Raw genomic sequence first — 20484 nt, 5'->3', positions numbered from 1 at the left:
CAACTTGCAGGTAACTGGTTGCAGAAACGATGCCCGCTGGGATTTTCTGGTGGCTCCTATTATGGTAATGGATTCAGGGGTTGGTTTAGCAACGGGGGTGGGGACGACCGAGTTGGCCGCTCCCGTGTCCTTTCTGTCGGCAGATGACGCACTGATTCTGTTCAAGACGGCTTCGCCCTCCTCCCCGGGCATTTCCTCTTTCCTGAGGGGTGGGGGTGGTAGCCTGTAATGCCATCAACTTCCTTGTTTGATACTTCTCCTTTTTTCTCTGGGCCTCCTCATCTCTCTGATTGTAAGTGGTTTGAGCTATTTCCAACATCTATTCCAGCCCATGGTCGATGAACCCCTTATGCTTCTGGATTTTTTCTTTTGGCGAATATCGGACGCTGCCTGAGCTACAAAGGCAGCCTTTATAATGGGGCGTTGGCAATATCATCTGGGTTCTCCTCAAAGGTAGGGTTCTAATTTCTCCAATTGCACACATCAGCACTTGAAAAAGGCACATGTTGGACTGTATAAGTGCGTGGTGGTGCTTCCCCACCCTGTCTTGGGGGCTGGTGGGTCATACACTCTGCGTAGAGGCATCATTGCAGTCCCACCCTTTTTCTGTGCCTTATGGGACTTATGGAGGGACGCCCTGGTTGCTGCTTCTATCCATTCCTTCTGCCATTTCTTCCCTTGTGTTGGGGAACCTCCTGCTGCTGCCAACAAATGGGAACTAACATCCACTTCTTTCGCATAGGGTTGTACATACTGTTGCAATCTCAATGTCTGATAATGTGTCCACATTTTTTCCTTTCTTTGCTAACTCAATTAGTCCCTTCATAAACTCCTCATCATCCTCTTCCTCTTCGCTCTCTAATTCATCAACCTTAGAGGGTTCAGGCTGAGGGCCGGCTCCTCCCTGGTCCTGGGGCCCTGGGCCTGGGGGATTCGCTAGAGGGGCAGCTGGTGGAGCATAGGGTGGCGGCGGTTTAATGACTTCCCCCTCTTCTCCTTCCTCTCCTTCCGGCTCTGATATCACCGGGGGGGCCTTTCTGACTTCCCTGCCGGTTGGACTGCACAAATTGTATTTTGTGGGGCGTCGCCTCGGCAGGCTTTCAGCCACGGTGGATTCTTTTCTACATTGATTTTCCAGGTAGAAATATAAGGGATCTGGTCTGGGTGGACGTTCAAGATATTTTGATATAGTGGGTTGATTAGTTGCAAATTAAATCTGCCCTCCGAGGGCCAATTAGTTCCTTGGGTGGGCCAATCAACCTCACATAATGTCCTCATCCTCTCTCTTCTCAATTTGAACCCAATCATCATGCTTCGTAGCTGCTTTCCAGTTGGTTAAAAAACATTTCAGAGGACTACGTTGGCTTGCCCCAGACCCCATTTTTTTTCAGATACTCCGCTCCTAACCGGGCTTAAGATCCTTTCACACACCAACCACTACAGACTGTGACTTGGCGAACTAGCGTTGCTAAGAAATGCACAGCCCTGCAATCGCTCGGCCAAGGGGACGCTAAGCCCCGGCCCACACTTGACAATTCAGCCACTGGAGTATCTGACATGCAACATACAAAACACACCCTAATATAATTCCAACATGCAACACACAAAACACACCAAAATAATTTTCCCTCTGTTTCCCCTTTCCCCAACCTTACTGGCGGCACTCCACTGCCACCTCTGTTTCCCCTTTTCCCTTTTCCCGTCCCTGTCTGGCGGGGCGGCACCTTATTGCCACGGCCAGTTCCCTTGTTCCTTTTCTGGCGGCACTCTACTGCTCACAGCCAGAGGAAGCTGATCGGGCTTCCTACCACGCCCTTTCCCTTAGGGCTTACCTGTTCCGCTGCGGACCCCTCCTTCGGCCGTTCTCTTTTCTCCCTCGACCAGGTGTCTCACTCCGGAGCGGTGTGGCCGGCTCCCCCCACGAACAGGCAGGGGTGCGCACTTGGAGCCGCGAACGCCGGTCCGGGGCTGTTCACCGAGGTCGGGCCTGGCCCTCCCCGGCCCCCTGGGGTGGGGCGATTCCCGGCCAATGCACCAAAATGAAGGCTGAAGCCTTATCCTTGCCAGGGAATCGTTTGCCTGCGTCCCCAGGGCCGAAGAGAGAGAGCAAAAAGCACCAGGAAAGATTCTTCTTTGGAGAAAAAAAGTTTTATTGAAATCTGTGCACAGAGGTGGCCAGTGGGATCGTTCCCAAAAGACTGGCCCATAGATACAAATAAACAAGCATCTTTATACCTGAGAGTCTGCCCATCTCTTCCCACCTCTTCAAATTCTCCAATCAGCTGGCAAGGTTAAGCTTATTTCCTTATATGGCATATGGCTAGCTAAACGCCCCTCCTTCCCTTGTTCGTGTGTTCTTCTCTTGCGTTACTGCATCAGAGAGCATGTGCAGAGAGTACTGCAGTTTCTACTTAGCTGAGAGAAAAAAAAACAGGAAATGGGCTTCCCTGCTAGCCAGCAGAAAGAGGAAGCTGGCCTTTCTGCAAAGCCGCTGCTCGCTGTCTACTAGCCGGCAGAAAGAGGAAGTGGGCCTCTTCCCAATTCAGCAAAGCAGGATAATATGCAATTTTAACAGAGCAATTTAGAAAAGCAACTTATCAGAGCAATTTACTTTAGAAAACAATTTATCAGAGCAAAGCAATTTACTTAAATATAAAATACAGGGAATACCTTCCCTGTCCCTTCAAAGGAAACTGGCAAAGGAGTTGATTTTATATTATTTTTAAAGCTAGGTAACTTCCCTGAGCTGTCAAGTCGAAAGGATACATTCAGGCATAATATTTGTAACATTTAACAACTTTAAAGATGTGCCCCCCCCCGTAATTTCTGTAACACAGGGATTCTTTAGGATTCCTGCATCACAGGGGGTTGGGCCCCCTTCCAACTCTACAATTCGATGATGATTCAAGATGCTGGTTGTAAGACAACTTATGGGCTTCTGTGAAATCAGAACATGAAAATGAATGCTTTATGCTGACACCTAGTGGGCAAATAGATTTAAGCCACAGTATATAGAACAGGGACGCGGGTGGCGCTGTGGGTAAAAGCCTCAGCGCCTAGGGCTTGCCGATCGAAAGGTCGGCGGTTCGAATCCCCGCGGTGGGGTGCACTCCCGCTGCTCGGTCCCAGCACCTGCCAACCTAGCAGTTCGAAAGCACCCCCGGGTGCAAGTAGATAAATAGGGACCGCTTACTGGCGGGAAGGTAAACGGCGTTTCCGTGTGCTGCGCTGGCTTGCCAGATGCAGCTTTGTCACGCTGGCCACGTGACCCGGAAGTGTCTCCGGACAGCGCTGGCCCCCGGCCTCTTAAGCGAGATGGGCGCGCAACCCCAGAGTCGGACACGACTGGCCCGTATGGGCAGGGGTACCTTTACCTTTATATAGAACATAAGGTCCGTATAGTTTAAGCTCTGGTTTTCCCAGGAGTGATGTATGGAAGTGAGAGCTGGACCATAATGAAGGCTGATCGCCGAAGAATTGATGCGTTTGAATTATGGTGCTGGAGGAGACTCTTGAAAGTCCCATGGACTGCAAGAAGATCAAACCTCTCCATTCTGAAGGAAATCAGCCCTGAGTGCTCACTGGAAGGACAGGTCCTGAAGCTGAGGCTCCAAGAATTTGGCCACCTCATGGGAAGAGAAGACTCCCTGGAAAAGACCCTGGTGTGGGCAAAGATGGAGGGCACAGGGAGAAGGGGACGACAGAGGATGAGATGGTTGGACAGTGTTCTCAAAGCGACCAGCATGAGTTTGACCAAACTGCGGGAGGCAGTGGAAAACAGGAGTGCCTGGCGTGCTCTGGTCCATGGAGTCACAAAGAGTTGAACACGACTAAACGACTAAACAACAAGAGTGCAGCTGATGACTGAGCGATCGTTTTTGCAAAATGGAAAGTAACCAGAGGTAAATAAGCATCTGCAAACAGAGTTGACATCAGAAAGAAGTCACCTAAACAAAATTGAACCAATTTGGAAATAATCTGCATAATTGGGTTGAAATTTAGAAAATAATTTTCAAAAATAATATTGGCAAAGACCCCAACCCGAACGCAGCACGTACCACTTCCACTTGTCCTCTTTCCCACATTCATCCTCCTTCTTCCTTTTCTTCCTCGCGCCTCCATCCTCCTCCTTTGCTTTCCTCTTCCTGGAGCCTCCCAAACTCCCAGGTTTGGAGGTGGCTCCTTTTTTCCGGCCTTTATTGGCCGTCTTTCCTCTCATGCCGTCCTCCAAGGCCTCTTCCCCCTGGACCTTCTTCCTCCTGGCCTTCCCGACACCCTCTTTTTGCACCTCAATCTCTCTATCCGACTCTTGCTCGGTCTTCACCTCGCTCTTCTCCCTTTCTTCTGCACCCTCTCCTTCCTCCTCGTCCCTCTCCACTTTTTCCTCCACTCCCTTTGCTCCGTTCAAGTTCTCCTGCTCCGGAGCCCTCGCTTTGCTGGGGCTTCCTGGACTCTCTCCCCCCTCCTCCGTCTCCGCTTTTGCACCAGAGACCTTCTTCCTCCTCCTCTTCCTTTCCTCCGCTGAGGTGCTGCCCGTTTCCAAGCAGAGCGGCGTGTTCTCCACCTGCCACCTTGTGACCTGTCCAAAATGAAAAACGGGGAAAGTGTTTGCCACAAGAAAAGCCATGCGGATGTCCTGTGACTGCGCCACACCAAGAATCGGGAAGGAAAATTGGCCTCCTTGAGATTCTCATCTCTTTACAGCTAAAACACACAAACACGCTTCTCTGGAGCTTAGGACCTCAAAGGTAGGCTTGGAAGCATTCAGGCAAATTTTAAAAAAATCTTGCCGTTTGGAGACAGCAGATGGTTCAAAAACCAAGGTGCAGCTTCCGATTGGCTGCAGGAGCTTTCTTCACACAATCAGAAGCTGTGGAGGATGTTTGGCTTCCGAAAAACGTTCGCAAAGCCAAAATGTCCGAGTTACCAAGGCATTCAACAACCAAGGGACGACTGCATTAGAGAGTCCTTTTTCACACAATGCATACCGTATTTTTTGCTCTATAAGACTCACTTTTTCCCTCCTAAAAAGTAAGGGGAAATGTGTGTGCGTCTTATGGAGCGAATGCAGGCTGTGCAGCTATCACAGAAGCCAGAACAGCAAGAGGGATTGCTGCTTTCACTGCGCAACGATCCCTCTTGCTGTTCTGGCTTCTGAGATTCAGAGAATTTTTTTTCTTGTTTTCCTCCTCCAAAAACTAGGTGTGTCTTGTGGTCTGGTGTGTCTTATAGAGCAAAAAATATGGTTATTACTTTGCTGGGCGATATCTGGTTTTCAACTTTGTGATGTATATCTCCAGTTAAACATCATGATGTGCCGATATATCACAATGTCCAAAATAAAGATGGAGCTATACAGAGGTTGTTTTTACCACACTGTGATTTTTGCATAGCACACATGCATCATGATTCGCAATATATCTCCAGGTCAAAAATTATGAAACCGATATCACGATATGGACTTCAAACCAGTTTTGGACGATATGTTGATATATCACCCAGCCCTAAAATGTATCAGTCACACCTGCAGATTTATTGTGCTGTTTTTGTGATATACAAATGACGTGAGAAGACTCGGCCTATTCATTTGTATCGTTTATTATCCCTATGATCCTCATTTAGAAAACCTAATAAAAAGGTTATTCAAAAGAAAAGAACGGTGTTAGTCAAAAGCTCATCTCATGGAGCTGAGGGATCTACTACTGATGGTTATTGTGGAGCCTCCAGAATCAAAGGCAGTATACCTCTGAATGCCAGTTGCTGGGGGACAAAAAACGCTGGGCGGTTCCTGCTTTCAAGCCCTGCTGGACTAGACGGACCTTTGGTTTGATCTGCAAGACCCCTGCTACATGTTAGAATTCCTGCTCCGTGATTGCAGTCATGGGATTGTTGTCTTTCACATGACGGTATATGTTTTGACTCCAAAGAGTGGGACGTAACGGAGACAGGATGTTTGTGTTACTGTGTTCCATGAAGTGGGACTGTTGTCCTTTGTTCTTTTTCTCTTAGCTGTCTGATGCTAGATAGAGAGGGAGCCATGTTGCAGTGCTCCGTGTGTGTTTACAGTGGTACCTCGGGTTACATACGCTTCAGGTTACAGACTCCGCTAACCCAGAAACAGTGCTTCAGGTTAAGAACTTTGCTTCAGGATGAGAACAGAAATTGTGCTCCAGCAGCGCAGCGGCAGCAGGAGGCCCCATTAGCTAAAGTGGTGCTTCAGGTTAAGAACAGTTTCAGGTTAAGAACGGACCTCCAGAATGAATTAAGTACTTAACCCGAGGTACCACTGTATATGTAAATAAAGTAGATTAGCCAAAATGCTGAGTTGCTGAGGTCTGTCATGCAAGGTGCGCAAACTCTGCGGATCCCTAAGTGTGCCAATGTCTGTTGGCATCGGTCGCTGTGATGTTCGGGCTGAAGAAAGCTTTTGAAGCTCCCGAACAATTGACCTGGAGGGAGAGAACATGCCAGTCGGGCATGTGTCTCTGCCAGGGTCCTACTCGAGTGTAGGCTGAACTCCTGACACTACATTCTGGCATAGTAAAGCAGCTTAGGTGTGAAATGTTGTTGCAGAAAACCCCATGCTACTCACTGCCTTATTTTCGTCCCTGGATGCGGGCAGTCGTTCCTCTGCTCCCAGCCTAACCTTCTTGGCCAAGGGCTCTTCTCTGAAATGTAAGCACAGCAGAGGCAATGGTTAAACCAGCCTGCCTTAGTTGAGATTCCTACATTGCAAGGGGTTGGACTAGATGACCCTTAGGGTCCCTTCCTACTCTGCAATTCTATGATTCTGTGCTGCATCTTCCAGTGAGGGTCTTGCTGGGCAGGCAACCCCTTCAACATACCTGAAAGTTGTTCCACCATGATGTCCCTACCAGAGTGGAATGGCAGACCAAGTTGATAGACTACGCAGAGATGGCAAAAACGACCAGGAAAATCAGGCTTTGGATATAATGAATAATCAAATAATTGGAGTGTCTAAAAATATGCAGCAGAAAAGGAAAAGTATGGAACCCATGGAGAGGTGGAGGGAAACCTAATGATTCAAGAGAATCTTGTGTATTTGTTTTATTTGTGATTTTGAATGTAAACATTAATGGGGAAAACCAAATAAAAAATTAAAAATAACACACAAAAAATGGAAGTTAGCATGATATAGTAAACAGGGCACAAAAGTTTAAAGCTTTAGGCTCCAATCCCTGCTCTTATTTATTTTCCCTAAGCACAACAGGTCCAAGACAGGTGTCTTTTTAAATCCAAAGTTAGCACTCTCCTTGGGCTTAATAAATCTATTAAGTGATTTCCTCCCCCCCCCCTTTGCTACATGCGCACAAAGCACTTTTTAAAGAAGTGCTGCTCTTTCTAAGTGCGTATATATTTTTCTTGGCAAGCATTGTGGCATCCTCTGTATGTCCCTCTCCCTGAGCTTGCTCCCGAAATCTCTTATCACAACTTTACCTCAGATGAGGAACGCCGTGGCTGTTACCCTCTGTCACACAGTCCATGGCACTCTCCAGGCCTCTGGAAAAAGAGAAAAACCCAAGGTTGCCCCCGTTAAGACACGGCGCTAGGTGTGTTTCAGTAGCATTACACCAGGGGTCAGCAAACCTTTTCAGCAGGGGGCCGGTCCACTGTCCCTCAGACCTTGCGGAGGGCCAGACTATATTTTGAAGAAGAAAAAAGAACGAATTCCTATGCCCCACAAATAACCCAGAGATGCATTTTAAATAAAAGCACACATTCTACTCATGTGAAAACACCAGGCAGGCCCCACAAATAACCCAGAGATGCATTTTAAATAAAAAGACACACGCTGATTCCTGGACCATCCGCGGGCCGGATTTAGAAGGCAATTGGGCCGGATCCGGCCCCTGGGCCTTAGTTTGCCTACCCATGCATTACACAATCTACAGTTCAACAGAAGAAAGGTTTTGAGACAACACACTAATAATAATAATAATAATAATAATAATAATAATAATAATAATAAATGTTATTTATACCCCGCCCTTCCGCAGCCAGAACCAGGCTCAGGGCGGCTAACACCAGTAAAATTACAATAAAAACATAAGGGGGGGGGACCAATTTAAAATACAGGTTAAAACGCAATTCAAAATGCAGCCTTATTTTAAAAGTAGCCCATAGATCAAAACCATAAGGGGAGGGAAACAGAAGGGTCAGACAGTCCAAACCAAAGGCCAGGCGGAACAGCTCTGTCTTGCAGGCCCTGCGGAAAGATGTCAAGTCCCCAAAAGATTTCATACCAGGCCAGGGGGGCAGCCTTGGCCAACCTGGTACCCTCCAGAGGTTTCGGACTACAACTCCCGTGGGAGTTGTAGTACAAAAGGCATGGAGATTGCCAGGCTGGCCAAGACAGCCCTAGGGCAATTTTGCCACCAGCAAGTCTGGCCCTCGGGACAAGGGAGAGCCAGCCGGGGTGCCCAGGTGCCCACATCCCCTTTGGCGATACTTGCCACCGGGGAAGAGTAAAGCGGGACTGACTCCATTTTCTAACAAGGAGCCCTCGCTGGCGGAGTCAGAGCCAGAGTGATGGTGGGAGAAAGGAGAGCACAGTGGTTGCCTAGCAACCGCAGCATCCCTGCCCTTTGGTCCAAGCCGACTTCCAGTCCGCTTCGTTCCGTCCATCCCTCCGTGGAATAGCTGACACGGAGGCCCTTGCGGTCACTCAGAAGGGACACCTCTGGACCCAGGAAGCAGACCTGTGGGTCAGCCCACAGTTCCCACCCCCCATCCACCTTTCCAGGCGAAATTCCACACATTTAAAACACATTTCCAGCAGCATCTTGCTGCATCGCTCTGTCAGTTTGAGCGGATGATGTCAATATAGATTGCAGCTATAACAAAGGCGGCATTTTTTCATCTCCGTCAAGCTAAGCAGTTGGCTCCTTACCTCTCTCGCCCTGACCTAGCCACTGTGATCCACACGACAGTCACCTCCAGACCGGATTATTGTAACTTGCTCTACGTGGGGCTGCCCTTGAGACTGACCCAGAAACTCCAGCGGGTGCAGAATGCCGCGGCAAGACTCCTTACGGGGTCCTTGCCGCACAATCACATTCACCCGGTGCTATACCAGCTGCACTGGCTCCCAATGGAGTACAGGATCAGGTTTAAGGTGCTGGTTTTAACCTTTAAAGCCCCATACGGCCTAGGACCCTCGTACCTACGGGACCGCCTCTCCTGGTGTGTCCTATGGAGGACCTTACGGTCTTCAAATAAAAACATCTTGGAGGTCCTGGGCCACAGAGAGGTTAGGCTGGCCTCAACCAGAGCCAGGGCTTTTTCGGCTGTGGCCCCGATCTGGTGGAACACTCTGTCACAAGAGACTAGGGCCCTGCGGGACTTGACATCTTTCCGCAGGGCCTGCAAGATGGAGCTGTTCCACCAGGCCTTTGGCCAAGGCACAGTCTGACCGAATGGTTGCCATTAATTTGACTCTGAATTGATTTTAGAATGAATTGATTTTAGAATGTATTTCAATTAATAGATGGTGATTTTATGTAAACTGTGTTACTTTTACTGTTGTTAGCCGCTCTGAGCCCGGCTTCGGCTGGGGAGGGCAGGATATAAATAAAAATTATTATTATTATTATTATTATTACCAACAAAGGTCTGTATAGTAAAAGCTATGGTTTTCCCAGTAATGATGTATGGAAGTGAGAGCTGGACCATAAAGAAGGCTGATCGCCGAAGAATTGATGCTTTTGAATTCTGGTGCTGGAGGAGACTCTTGAGAGTCCCATGGACTGCAAGAAGATCTAACCTCTCCATTCTGAAGGAAATCAGCCCTGAGTGCTCACTGGAAGGACAGATCCTGAAGCTGAGGCTCCAAGACTTTGGCCAACTCATGAGAAGAGAAGACTCCCTGGAAAAGACCCTGTTGCTGGGAAAGATGGAGGGCACAAGGAGAAGGGGACGACAGAGGACGAGATGGTGGACAGTGTTCTCAAAGCTACCAGCATGAGTCTGACCAAACTGCGGGAGGCAATGGAAGACAGGAGTGCCTGGCGTGCTCTGGTCCATGGGGTCACAAAGAGTCGGACACAACTAAACGACTAAACAACAACAACAACATTATTATTATTATTATTATTACTGCAGGTTCCCAGCGGTCAAGAAAGTGGTTTTTGCACCTGCTGTAGAGGGAAATCGGGGACAGATGGGGCTTGTCCACCTGAGAAGGTGGCCCATCTACGAGAAGGAAAACTCTGACCCTAAACCTCCGCTGCCTTGCAGGATATCTTTGGGAGAAGGAAAGGCTCAGGAGTAAACCCTACGCAGGTCTAAAGTGGAGTCCCTAAGGCAGTTGGACAGCACCTTTTGCACCTCTTTCCAGCAACACCTCCAGCCAAACTGGTGCCAAACCGCTTGCTCTGCTTTCCTTTGGACCAAGAGGGGGTCTGGGCAGCCCAGGACCTCCATCCACACTGGCCAGGATTGTGCCCTGGGGAGGTGACTTCAGTGCTGCTAACACAGTGGTTTGACTTCACCCCTGGAGGTGCACTCCATTGTCTCTTGGAACAGACAGATGCAAAAACAAGCACCTTGCTCAGGGGTAGCAAACTAAGGCCCAGGGGCCTGATCCGGCCCAACCGCCTTCTCAATCCGGCCTGTGGACGGTCCGGGAATCAGCGTGTTTTTATAGAAGTAGAATGTGTCCTTTTATTTAAAATGCATCTCTGTACCAACTATCGAAGAATGGCAGATGAAGATGATGGATTATATGGAACTTGCCGAACTGACCGGGAGACTCCGAGACCAGAGAGAAGAGACGGTGGAAGAAGATTGGAAGAAGTTTAAGGAATATTTGAAAAAAAATAATGTTAATATTTAAATCTTAGAATAGCTTTGGAAGTGGATATAGGCTGTAGGGTTAGAAGTAGAAGATAGTGTATTTTAAAATAGTATTATTTGTAAGTGATAAAATGTGAAGATTTCTATGGTTAAAGTAAGTGTGATTTTAAAAAATGGTGAGAAATTATGATATATGTAAACTGTAAAGATGAGGTAAAATGAAAATCAGATAGGGGGGACTTGGGGAAGGTCACCTAACAATGTTTAGAAAAAATAAGGATAAGACAAGAAATTGTACTGTTTGTTTTTCTGTTTGTGTTATTTATTTGTGTTATAAAATGAAAAAAAATTTTTTGGGAAAAATGCATCTCTGGGTTATTTGTGGGGCATAGGAATTCGTTCATCCCCCCCCCAAAAAAAATATAGTCTGGCCCCCCACATGGTCTGAGGGACAGTGAACCGGTCCCCGGCTGAAAAAGGTTGCTGACTCCTGACCTTCCTGCTCCCTTAAATGCTGCTTGTAATCTGGGCCGATATAATATATATATATGCAGAGAGAGAGAGAGAGAGTGCATTATTATTATTATTATTATTATTATTATTATTATTACTATTATTATTATTATTATTGCAGCCGAACTGGTTGGTGCTCGAAGCAGGCTGCTAGTTTTGCCAGCACATTGAAGACACACAGGATGAGTCCACCTTGCTGGGACTCTTTAAAAATGGGTCATTAAATAAAGGCTGGAAACCAGAAAAGAGGCTTTCAAAACTGATGGAACCATTTAATTAAAAACTGAAGTTGGATTAATCTGCAATAAATCCCAGGCCTTGGTCTGCTGTCCCCAGCACCCCCACCGCTGCCCCATAACCTCACAGCTGTATCACAAGCGGAATTAAATGCATTCGGCTTCCTGCCCTATAAATAGCATTATTGAGAACAGAAGTCCTGCACAAAGCACCGAGGAAGGTAATAATAGAATTCAAAACAGAAACAATTAATTGCACTCCCTCCCCCCAAAAAAAATCCAATTAAAACTATGTAGTTTAATTAATTCAAGAAGAACTGATGGGCTTGATCCAGTGATAGCAGCTTTCCCACCCTGTGGAACACGCTGCCAGCAGATGTCAAGGAAATAAACAACTATCCGACTTTTAGAAGACATCTCAAGGCAGCCCTGTTTAGGGAAGTTTTTAATGTTTGATGTTTTATTCTGTTTTTAATGTTCTGCTGAAAGCCGCCCAGAGTGGCTGAGGAAACCCAGCCCGATGGGCGGGGCAGAAATGTTGTTGTTGTTGTTGTTATGTACTGAAGTTCTCACCCTGGGCCAGCAGGGGGATACTGTAGATAGTTATGCAAATGAAGGATCGAAAGTAACGTTCAGTGATTGGATAGTTTGTATGCAAATGAAGGATCGAAAGTGACGTTCAGTGATTGGATAGTTTTAGAAAGTTGTTACAGTTACGTTGTACTGGAGCTCTATATAAGCAGGCTGGCTGAGCCCTTCAGCTCAGTTCAGTTCTGGCCTCAGAATAAAGAAGAGCTGTTTGAAGAATCGCTGAGTCGTCTGATATGTTCGCCCACAACTTAACAATTATTACCACCATCATCAAAGCCTGATTGTCATTTATACCTCCAGCGACACCCTGCAGGTAATTACGTAGTGTGTAAACGCCCCAGAACAAACAGAAAATGCCTACTGCTCTTCCTCTTCCCAGGGTGTTTTGGATGGGGTAAAGTTAGCCTTGTCTGAAATAAAACATCATCATCATCATCATCATCATCATCATCATCATTATTATTATTATTTAGATTCACCCTTCATCTGAAGATTCTGATCCCAGGGTTTTTCACAACAGAACAATACATAATACATAATAAAGCAAAAACAAACCAATAACTTTCATCCTACACATTTAAAATCACAGAATATAAATCAACTGAATGCCTGGTTTTCACCAATGAAGGTGAAGGGGAGAGCGTTCCACGGACAGGGAGCCACCACAAAAAAGACCCATTCTTGTTCTGCCATCCTCTGAACCTCTCATGGAAGACGACCATTACAGAACGCGCAAAGTTTTGGGGAAAAGATGTCTGACATAGCAAAGCAAAGCAAACTTTAGCAACAGCCTCACAGAAGGATTGAAGTGACTTGGGTCCTCAGCTTTCAGCCATTCGTCCATTTGAAAATCAGGTTTCTAGCCCTTTTGATTAGAGATATGTAAGGCAGCCCAGCACCCAAATGTTCACTGAGAAGTGAACTTGCTCCCAAACATGGGTGAATTTGCAAACCTTACAAGAGATATCCAACGCTAGCTGGCAGTATAATTGCACTTCTCTGCTAACATTCAGCTATTTTCCCAATGTCACATTTCATCTTGGCTAACATACCTGATGGGACGCGGGTGGCGCTGTGGGTAAAAGCCTCAGCGCCTAGGACTTGCCGATCGAAAGGTCGGCGGTTCGAATCCCCGTGGCGGGGTGCGCTCCCGCTGCTCGGTCCCAGCGCCTGCCAACCTAGCAGTTCGAAAGCACCCCCGGGTGCAAGTAGATAAATAGGGACCGCTTACTGGCGGGAAGCTAAACGGCGTTCTGTGTGCCTCGCTGTCTCGCCAGATGCAGCTTGTCACGCTGGCCACGTGACCCAGAAGTGTCTGCGGACAGCGCTGGCCCCTGGCCTCTTGAGTGAGATGGGCGCACAACCCCAGAGTCTGTCAAGACTGGCCTGTACGGGCAGGGGTACCTTTAAACATACCTGATGACATTTTGGCTTCTCTGTCTTCACACTGTTCCCTCCAATTTCTGCTTCCTGGTTTGAGATATCATTCCCAGCAGTCTTCTCCAGCCTGCTTCTTAGCAAAACAAGAGAAGATAACAATGGGATGGATGGAAAAGTGAGGTTTTGGTATCAAGCCCAGGCCTTGATAACAAAAATGATCTAGGGGTCTTAGTTTGGACTACTGCAATGCGCTCTACGTGGGGTTACCTTTGAAGGTGACCCAGAAACTACAACTAAGCCAGAATGTGGCAGCTAAACTGGTGACTGGGAGCGGCCACCAAGACCACATAACACCAGACTTGAAAGACCTACACTGGCTCCCAGTACGTTTCCGAGCACAATTCAAAGTGTTGGTGCTGACCTTTAAAGCCCTAAACAGCCTTGGCCCAGTAGACCTGAAAGAGCGTCTCCACCCCCATCGTCCAGCCCAGACACTGAGGTCCAGCTCCAAGGGCCTTCTGGCGGTTCCCTCGCTGCGAGAAGCCAAGTTACAGGGAACCAGGCAGAGGGCCTTCTCGGGAGTGGTACCCGCCCTGCGGAACACCCTCCCACCACGCTGTGGTATGAATGCTACATTCTTACCTGGAAATAGTATTTTCCTGCAATGGCTTCTTCTTCAAGAGGAGTTTCTTGCTTGGCTTTTCCAAGACACAAGACTACAAGAGACCAGTGCAAATAATGTCTCAGGGCATGGGCAGATCTACCTGCAAACAGAGGTCAGTGCATTGCCCCCAGTTGCTGGGTGAGCTCAGATTTCATCTGTCTCTGTCCCTCAAACAAGGTGCTCAATGTTGTGATCTGCTTCAGCCCTCCCAACAACACTGCAATGAGGTTTTCGGCTTTCGTTTTTGAGAACGTCTCAGGATCGTCCGGCAAGACAGTTGCTTAGTGCATGTGATAGCCAACCTATCACATGACAGAAGTACTGTTCTTGGGGGACAGGGGGAGGGCTGGTGTGGAGGACTCCCTGGTCCTGAATGGGGCAACTGTACCCCTGAAGGACCAGGTGCACAGCCTGGGAGTCATTTTGGACTCACAGCTGTCCATGGAGGCGCAGGTCAATTCTCTGTCCAGGGCAGCTGTTTACCAGCTCCATCTAGTATGCAGGATGAGACCCTACCTGCCCGCAGACTGTCTTGCCAGAGTGGTGCATGCTCTGGTTATCTCCTGCTTGGACTACTGCAATGTGCTCTATGTGGGGCTACCTTTGAAGGTGACTCAGAAACTGCAACTAATCCAGAATGCGGCAGCTAGACTGGTGACTGGGGGCGGCCGCCGAGACCATATAACACTGGTCTTGAAAGACCTACACTGGCTCCCAGTATGTTTCCGAGCACAATTCAAAGTGTTGGTGCTGACCTTGAAAGCCCTAAACAGCCTCGGTCCAGTATATCTGAAGGAGCGTCTCCACTCCCATCATCCAGCCCAGACACTGAGGTCCAGCTCCAAGGCCCTTCTGGTGGTTCCCTCCCTGCGAGAAGTGAGGTTAAAGGGAACCAGGCAAAGGGCCTTCTCAGTGGTGGCACCTGCCCTGTGGAACGCCCTCCCAGCAGATGTCAAGGCAATGAACAACTATTCTACTTTTAAAAGACAACTGAAGGCGGCCCTGTTTAGGGAAGTTTTTAATGCTGTATTGTTTTTAATATTCAGTTGGAAGCCACCCAGAGTGGCTGGGGAAACCCAGCCAGATAGGCAGGGTATAAATAAATTATTATTATTATTATTATTAACCTGTTGCCTTCCAGATGTTGTGGACTCCAAAGGCTCATTCACACTTCCTTCCACCCTGAAATGTTCCATGCATTCAAGGAACGGGTCCAAAAGGCTTTCCTTTTGCTCCACTGCTTTCTCCGGGAAAACCTGCTGTTCACCACTGAACTGGGACGAACGTCAATCAGGTTTTCTGCTGAGCTAGCCACCTATGCTTTATCTGATGAATATTCAAATTAAACTCGGCAAACGATGTTTTACTTTAAACCGCTTTTCTAAGCCACTAGTTCTACTTCTGGTGATTGTGCTACAACTTTCTGAGTTCATCACATTCACTACACTCATTCCAGGCTACAGATCTGATATAGCAAACTCCAAAAGTTGGCTCAAAAATGCAAACAGGTGCAAATGGGAATTCAGGCAGGGGTGAAACGAACCCCAAACTCATCTCACACTGCAAAATTGAATAATTGACAAAATTCTCATTAGAACCGAAACATTTATCCATCCGCACAAGAGAAATGCAGTTATCTAACTCGGTCTTTGCTAACCTGGTGACCTGTGGACTACAACTCCCATCGGCCATAAGATTCTGGGGCACATGGGAGTTGTAGTCCAAAGTGTCTCAGTATCCACCCACCTGTTCATCATGCTGAATATTCTGCTGCCCATTGGCGCAAGCTTCTCCCCTTTGTTTCTTCAGCCTTTTAGATACCTTTGATATGAGATTCTGCTTCTTATTCCTTGAGGGGGGACGGGGAAGTACACAAAATATAATTAAGAAGAAGAGGCCGGTCAGTAGAGAATGAGACTCTTAAATCTCAGGGTTGTGGTTCGAATCCCATGTTGGGTAAAAATTGTTGGGATATTTCCGTTCCACCTTAAAAGGGAGCAGGATGTTTGTGTCACAGCCTGCGTATTTCCTGTTCACAGGATGTTTATGTTTTCAGTTGCTTTCGTTTTTTTTTTCTTGCCTGAGCAGACCGAAGCAGACGGTCATGGTTTCTTTGTTCTGACCAACGCTGAATAAACTGTAAATATGCTCTCCTGCTGTGCATCTTTTGCTGTGTGAATTCTGCTGATAGAGTGTGCACCAGCCTAAGAATGTGGCAATGTTTTCTGAGGCTTCGTGTCGCTATTTGCTGATACTGCGTGACTACGGGAGATTGATGGAACGTCCGGCAGCCGGCTTGGGGGCTCAGATGGACTTTGTCTCCCTGGCAGTATCCCAACAAAAATATTCCTGCATTGCAGGGGCTGGACTAGAAGAACCCCGTAGTCCCATCTAACACTATAATTCTATGAAAACGGGATTTGGAGGCAGAAATCATGCTCCCCACCTGTGCTGCCAATAGGGGCACCCACCGTCACTACCTTCCTGCAGACCCCACCACCACCGTCTCTCTCTCCACAGACCCCCAAGTTGGGCTGTTCCACAGCCTGGCCCTATATCCCTCTTCCTTTCGAAGCCACATTGTTCTCCCACATCACCCTGTTTAAAGAAAGCAGGCCAGGTTATAGGATAGAGTAAACAGCAAAGACCTGATGAAGAGAGCACAGCAGAGGTTATATTTTCTGAGAATCCTCCAGAAAAACAATCTCTCAAACGACCTGTTGATGGCATTTTACCATTGTGCTGTGGAGAGTGTATTAACTTATGGTCTGTGCGTGTGGTTAGGGAGCTGCACGGCCAGGGAAAAAACAATGCTGTCCAGGGTTGTAAAGACTGCGGAGAGAATAATTGGGTGCCCTCTTCCCACCTTGGATCAAATCTATGCTTCCAGGTGCCATAAGAAAGCTGCAGAGATAGCGCAGGATAGTGCGCACCCCGGAAATGATCTCTTTCAGCTTCTGCCTTCTGGAAGAAGGTAAAGGTAAAGGGACCCCTGACCATTAGGTCCAGTCGTGGCCGACTCTGGGGTTGCGGCGCTCATCTTGCTTTACTGGGTGAGGGAGCCGGTGTACAGCTTCTGGGTCATGTGGCCAGCAGGACTAAGCTGCTTCTGGCAAACCAGAGCAGCGCACGGAAACTCCGTTTACCTTCCCGCCGGAGCAATACCTATTTATCTACTTGTACTTTGACGTGCTTTCGAACTGCTAGGTTGGCAGGAGCAGGGACTGAGCAACGGGAGCGCACCCCGTCGCAGGGATTCGAACCGCCAACCTTCTGATCAGCAAGTCCTAGGCTCTGTGGTTTAACCCACAGCGCCACCCGCGTCCCTTCTGGAAGAAGGTACAGGGTTATAAGACTAGGAGTAGCTGCCTGAAAAACAGTTTCTATCCAAATGCGATTTTGGTTTTAAAAGCAATGTAAGGTAGTCTGTATGGAAGTATATTGTATTTAATTATGGGGTATCAGAGTTTTTAGGGGGTTAACCAGGCTGGGATAGCAGGCTTGTTGGTTTTTGAATGTCTGATGTAGATTTTTTTCAGTTTCGTTGTTCTGTATGGGACAATGACAATAAAGATTATCGTATCGTATCGTATTATAGAGGGCTCCCATCCAAACTTCCTACGATTGTTTTCAGAGCGCAGCCTGGTGCTGACACACTGAACCCTGTTCCTTCTTTCATTGCGCACCCCGCCTCCCCAGTTTGCGCATTCCTCACAGCCGCAGGTAGAAGCGCATCATCGCTAGCAGAGAGCATCACCTGTAGCTGCTGCCTTCCCACACCTCGCCAGCAAAGCATCCTTAGCATTCCCCATTGTCCGCACAGCCGGCTGTTCCCAATCGGTCATTTTGCAAACTTACATCTGCAAGAAACAAAGAGGCTGGACTATGATGCTGAAAGCGCTTCGGAATTCAGACTGTGGGAAGCCAAAACAAAAATTATTACAATTTGGAAGACAATTGGATTTTTTTTATTTTAGTTTTTTAATTTTCATTGGATTTGATTTGGTATGTTAATTAGATGTTCTTATTGGAAAATTAATAAACCCTTTTTTAAAAAAAGAAAAAAGAAAACGTTGGCAGCACTAGGATAAATTCAACACTGTAAATAAGTTTTGATGAATGTAATAATGGAATATTAATGGTTTAGTTTATATAAAATATGTGGGGATTTATGTTATGCAAAATGAACCATGGGAAGAGAAGAAGGGAAGTCATCAGTGTTTTAAGGTTGTTTAAATGAATATTTTAAATTGTAAAACAGAAAATTTAATAAAAATTATAAACAAAACAAAAGAAAAGAAACAAATGGGGGGAAGGCATGAGATAGAACGAGCCGTCCCTGCTCTCCACCCCACTGCCCTGAAAATGCTCTACTCATTTCATTGAAATATACATTCTGGAAAAAACCAGAAGCATTTTTACTTGGTATTATAGGCCAAGACATTAATGGGCAAGATGTCAAACTGTTCTTATATGCAACAACAGTGGCAAGAGTACTAGTAGCCCAGAAATGGAAGCAAGAAGAAATTCCAACGAAAGAAGAATGGCAGAGGAAATTAATTGACTATGCAGAATTGGACAAAATGACAGGAAGGATTCGAAACCTGCGGGACCAGAGATGTAGAGAAGATTGGAAGTAGTATATGAATTATTTGAAGAGCAACTGTGATCAACAAATCACACTAGTAGGACTACAAGGAGTTTTGTAAGGAGAAATATACGAAGTGTTACAAAGTAGAAAAAGATAGAGATATTGGTTATGAGTTTGAAATGTAATAGGGAAAGTAAGAAATGTATACTAAGAGAGTAGATTGGAAAATTTTCAGACAGGACTGATGGAAGTCAAAAAAATGGAATAAGATGTAAACGTATGTTTAATTACTGTTGAAAATGGTTTGTTAAAAAACTAATAAAATTTTATATATATATATATATATATATATATATATATATATATATATATATGTATATGTATATATGTACATATGTATATAAATTGCTCTATTCATATGATCTGATCACACACTAACAGTGGCTTCGCTCATCATGTCTTGGGAAGATACTTACATTATGAAGGCCCTCAACTTGAGAAATTCCAACCTTTCAGATGTTATTGGCTCTACCATTGCCCAGTCTCAAATGGGATTGGGGGAGAGCCCTGTGACATCGGCAGCTGGCTAAACCAATCGCTTTTGCTCTCCCTGCTAAGCCACTATGACATAAGACAGCCTGTGATTACACCATTAAGCTATTGTTCCTAGACCTTTGCTTCTTCTTCTTCTAATGCCCCTTTCCCCACACCCCAGAAGAAGAAGAAATCAGGATTATACCCAAAGCTCTAGGGAGCAGCACTTTCCCCTCCTCCTCCCTGCACCCCTCCCCAATCTTCCCCAGAGGTTCCCCCACTTTCCAGAGCTGAGGGTGCAGTAGCTGAAAGGGAAAGTTCCTCTGCAAAAGCGCAAACCGCTTGCACCAGCAGAAGAGGAACAATGCATATGGCCCTGAATAAATAACCCTAAGCTCTGTTGCTATGACCAGGTCTAAGGCCAGCATGATTTAAATAGTTCCTTGTGTATTTAAACCATTTCTGTGCTTGTCTGGTCGCCTGTGGCGCAGAAGGATCGCCACCAGGTGATCAGGCACCAAAGAATTATGGACATTGGTTCTTTCAGGGCAACAAATTGCCAACAGTGCATGGATTGTAGGAAGCACTATTTAAAAAAACAACAACATGGCCTTCCAATTCTTCTGGGTGGTTGCGCAAATAATGCTTATAATTGCTTAAAATAATTGCTTATAATATACTGTAGGAATAGCAGAAAATGGCTTCTGAATATCCAATGGTCTGACTCCGTATGAGGCAACTTCCGATGTCCTTACGTTGCAGCTCTTGTTGGTATGTCAATACAAACAATCTCTCTCTCTGCACACACAAGGAGGAAGAAGCGGTCACTTCTGCATTCAATGGCTCAGGAGGGATGCTGTCATCAATCGGACATGCAAGCCAGCTCCGGGGGATGGTGGTTGTGGGTTGGCCTGTATCACATCTGTCCCAGAGGTGAGGAAGCTGTGGGCCTCCGGATCTCGTTGGGCTCCAACTCCCACCAACCCCAACCCCCATGATCAAGGGTCAAGTTGTGGGAATGTTCAGGGATGCAGGAGAGGATATATTGTTTGCTTATAGCCTTTCCAACTTGTGTTAACAAGTTCACAATTTAGCAGAGTAACATTCCCCTTTTTAAACTTGCAGCGGATGCGTTTGCTAAAGGCTCGCTAAAGCTTCTA

The 20484-nt window shown here is 46.7% G+C and overlaps 2 protein-coding genes across 2 annotated transcripts in view; both read right to left on the bottom strand.

Moving 5' to 3' along the window:
- Window positions 1-7541, bottom strand: part of TOP1MT (DNA topoisomerase I mitochondrial) — a 44633-nt gene extending 37092 nt beyond the window's left edge. Inside the window, exons 1-3 of the mRNA XM_053395142.1 lie at window positions 7459-7541; window positions 6593-6668; window positions 4059-4579 (exon numbers count right to left, since the gene is read on the bottom strand). Coding sequence (XP_053251117.1) covers window positions 4059-4579; window positions 6593-6668; window positions 7459-7505 — 644 coding nt within the window. The 5' untranslated portion in view covers window positions 7506-7541. The remainder of the gene's footprint in view (window positions 1-4058; window positions 4580-6592; window positions 6669-7458) is intronic.
- Window positions 1-20484, bottom strand: part of LOC128417023 (lymphocyte antigen 6E-like) — a 261315-nt gene that overhangs the window by 220536 nt on the left and 20295 nt on the right. The gene's annotated exons all lie outside the window — the stretch shown is intronic.

The sequence above is a fragment of the Podarcis raffonei genome, chromosome 7, assembly GCF_027172205.1.
Source record: "Podarcis raffonei isolate rPodRaf1 chromosome 7, rPodRaf1.pri, whole genome shotgun sequence".
NCBI lineage: Eukaryota > Metazoa > Chordata > Lepidosauria > Squamata > Lacertidae > Podarcis > Podarcis raffonei.
Note: the sequence above shows the minus strand (reverse complement) of the source record. Positions and strands in the feature narration are given on the sequence as shown.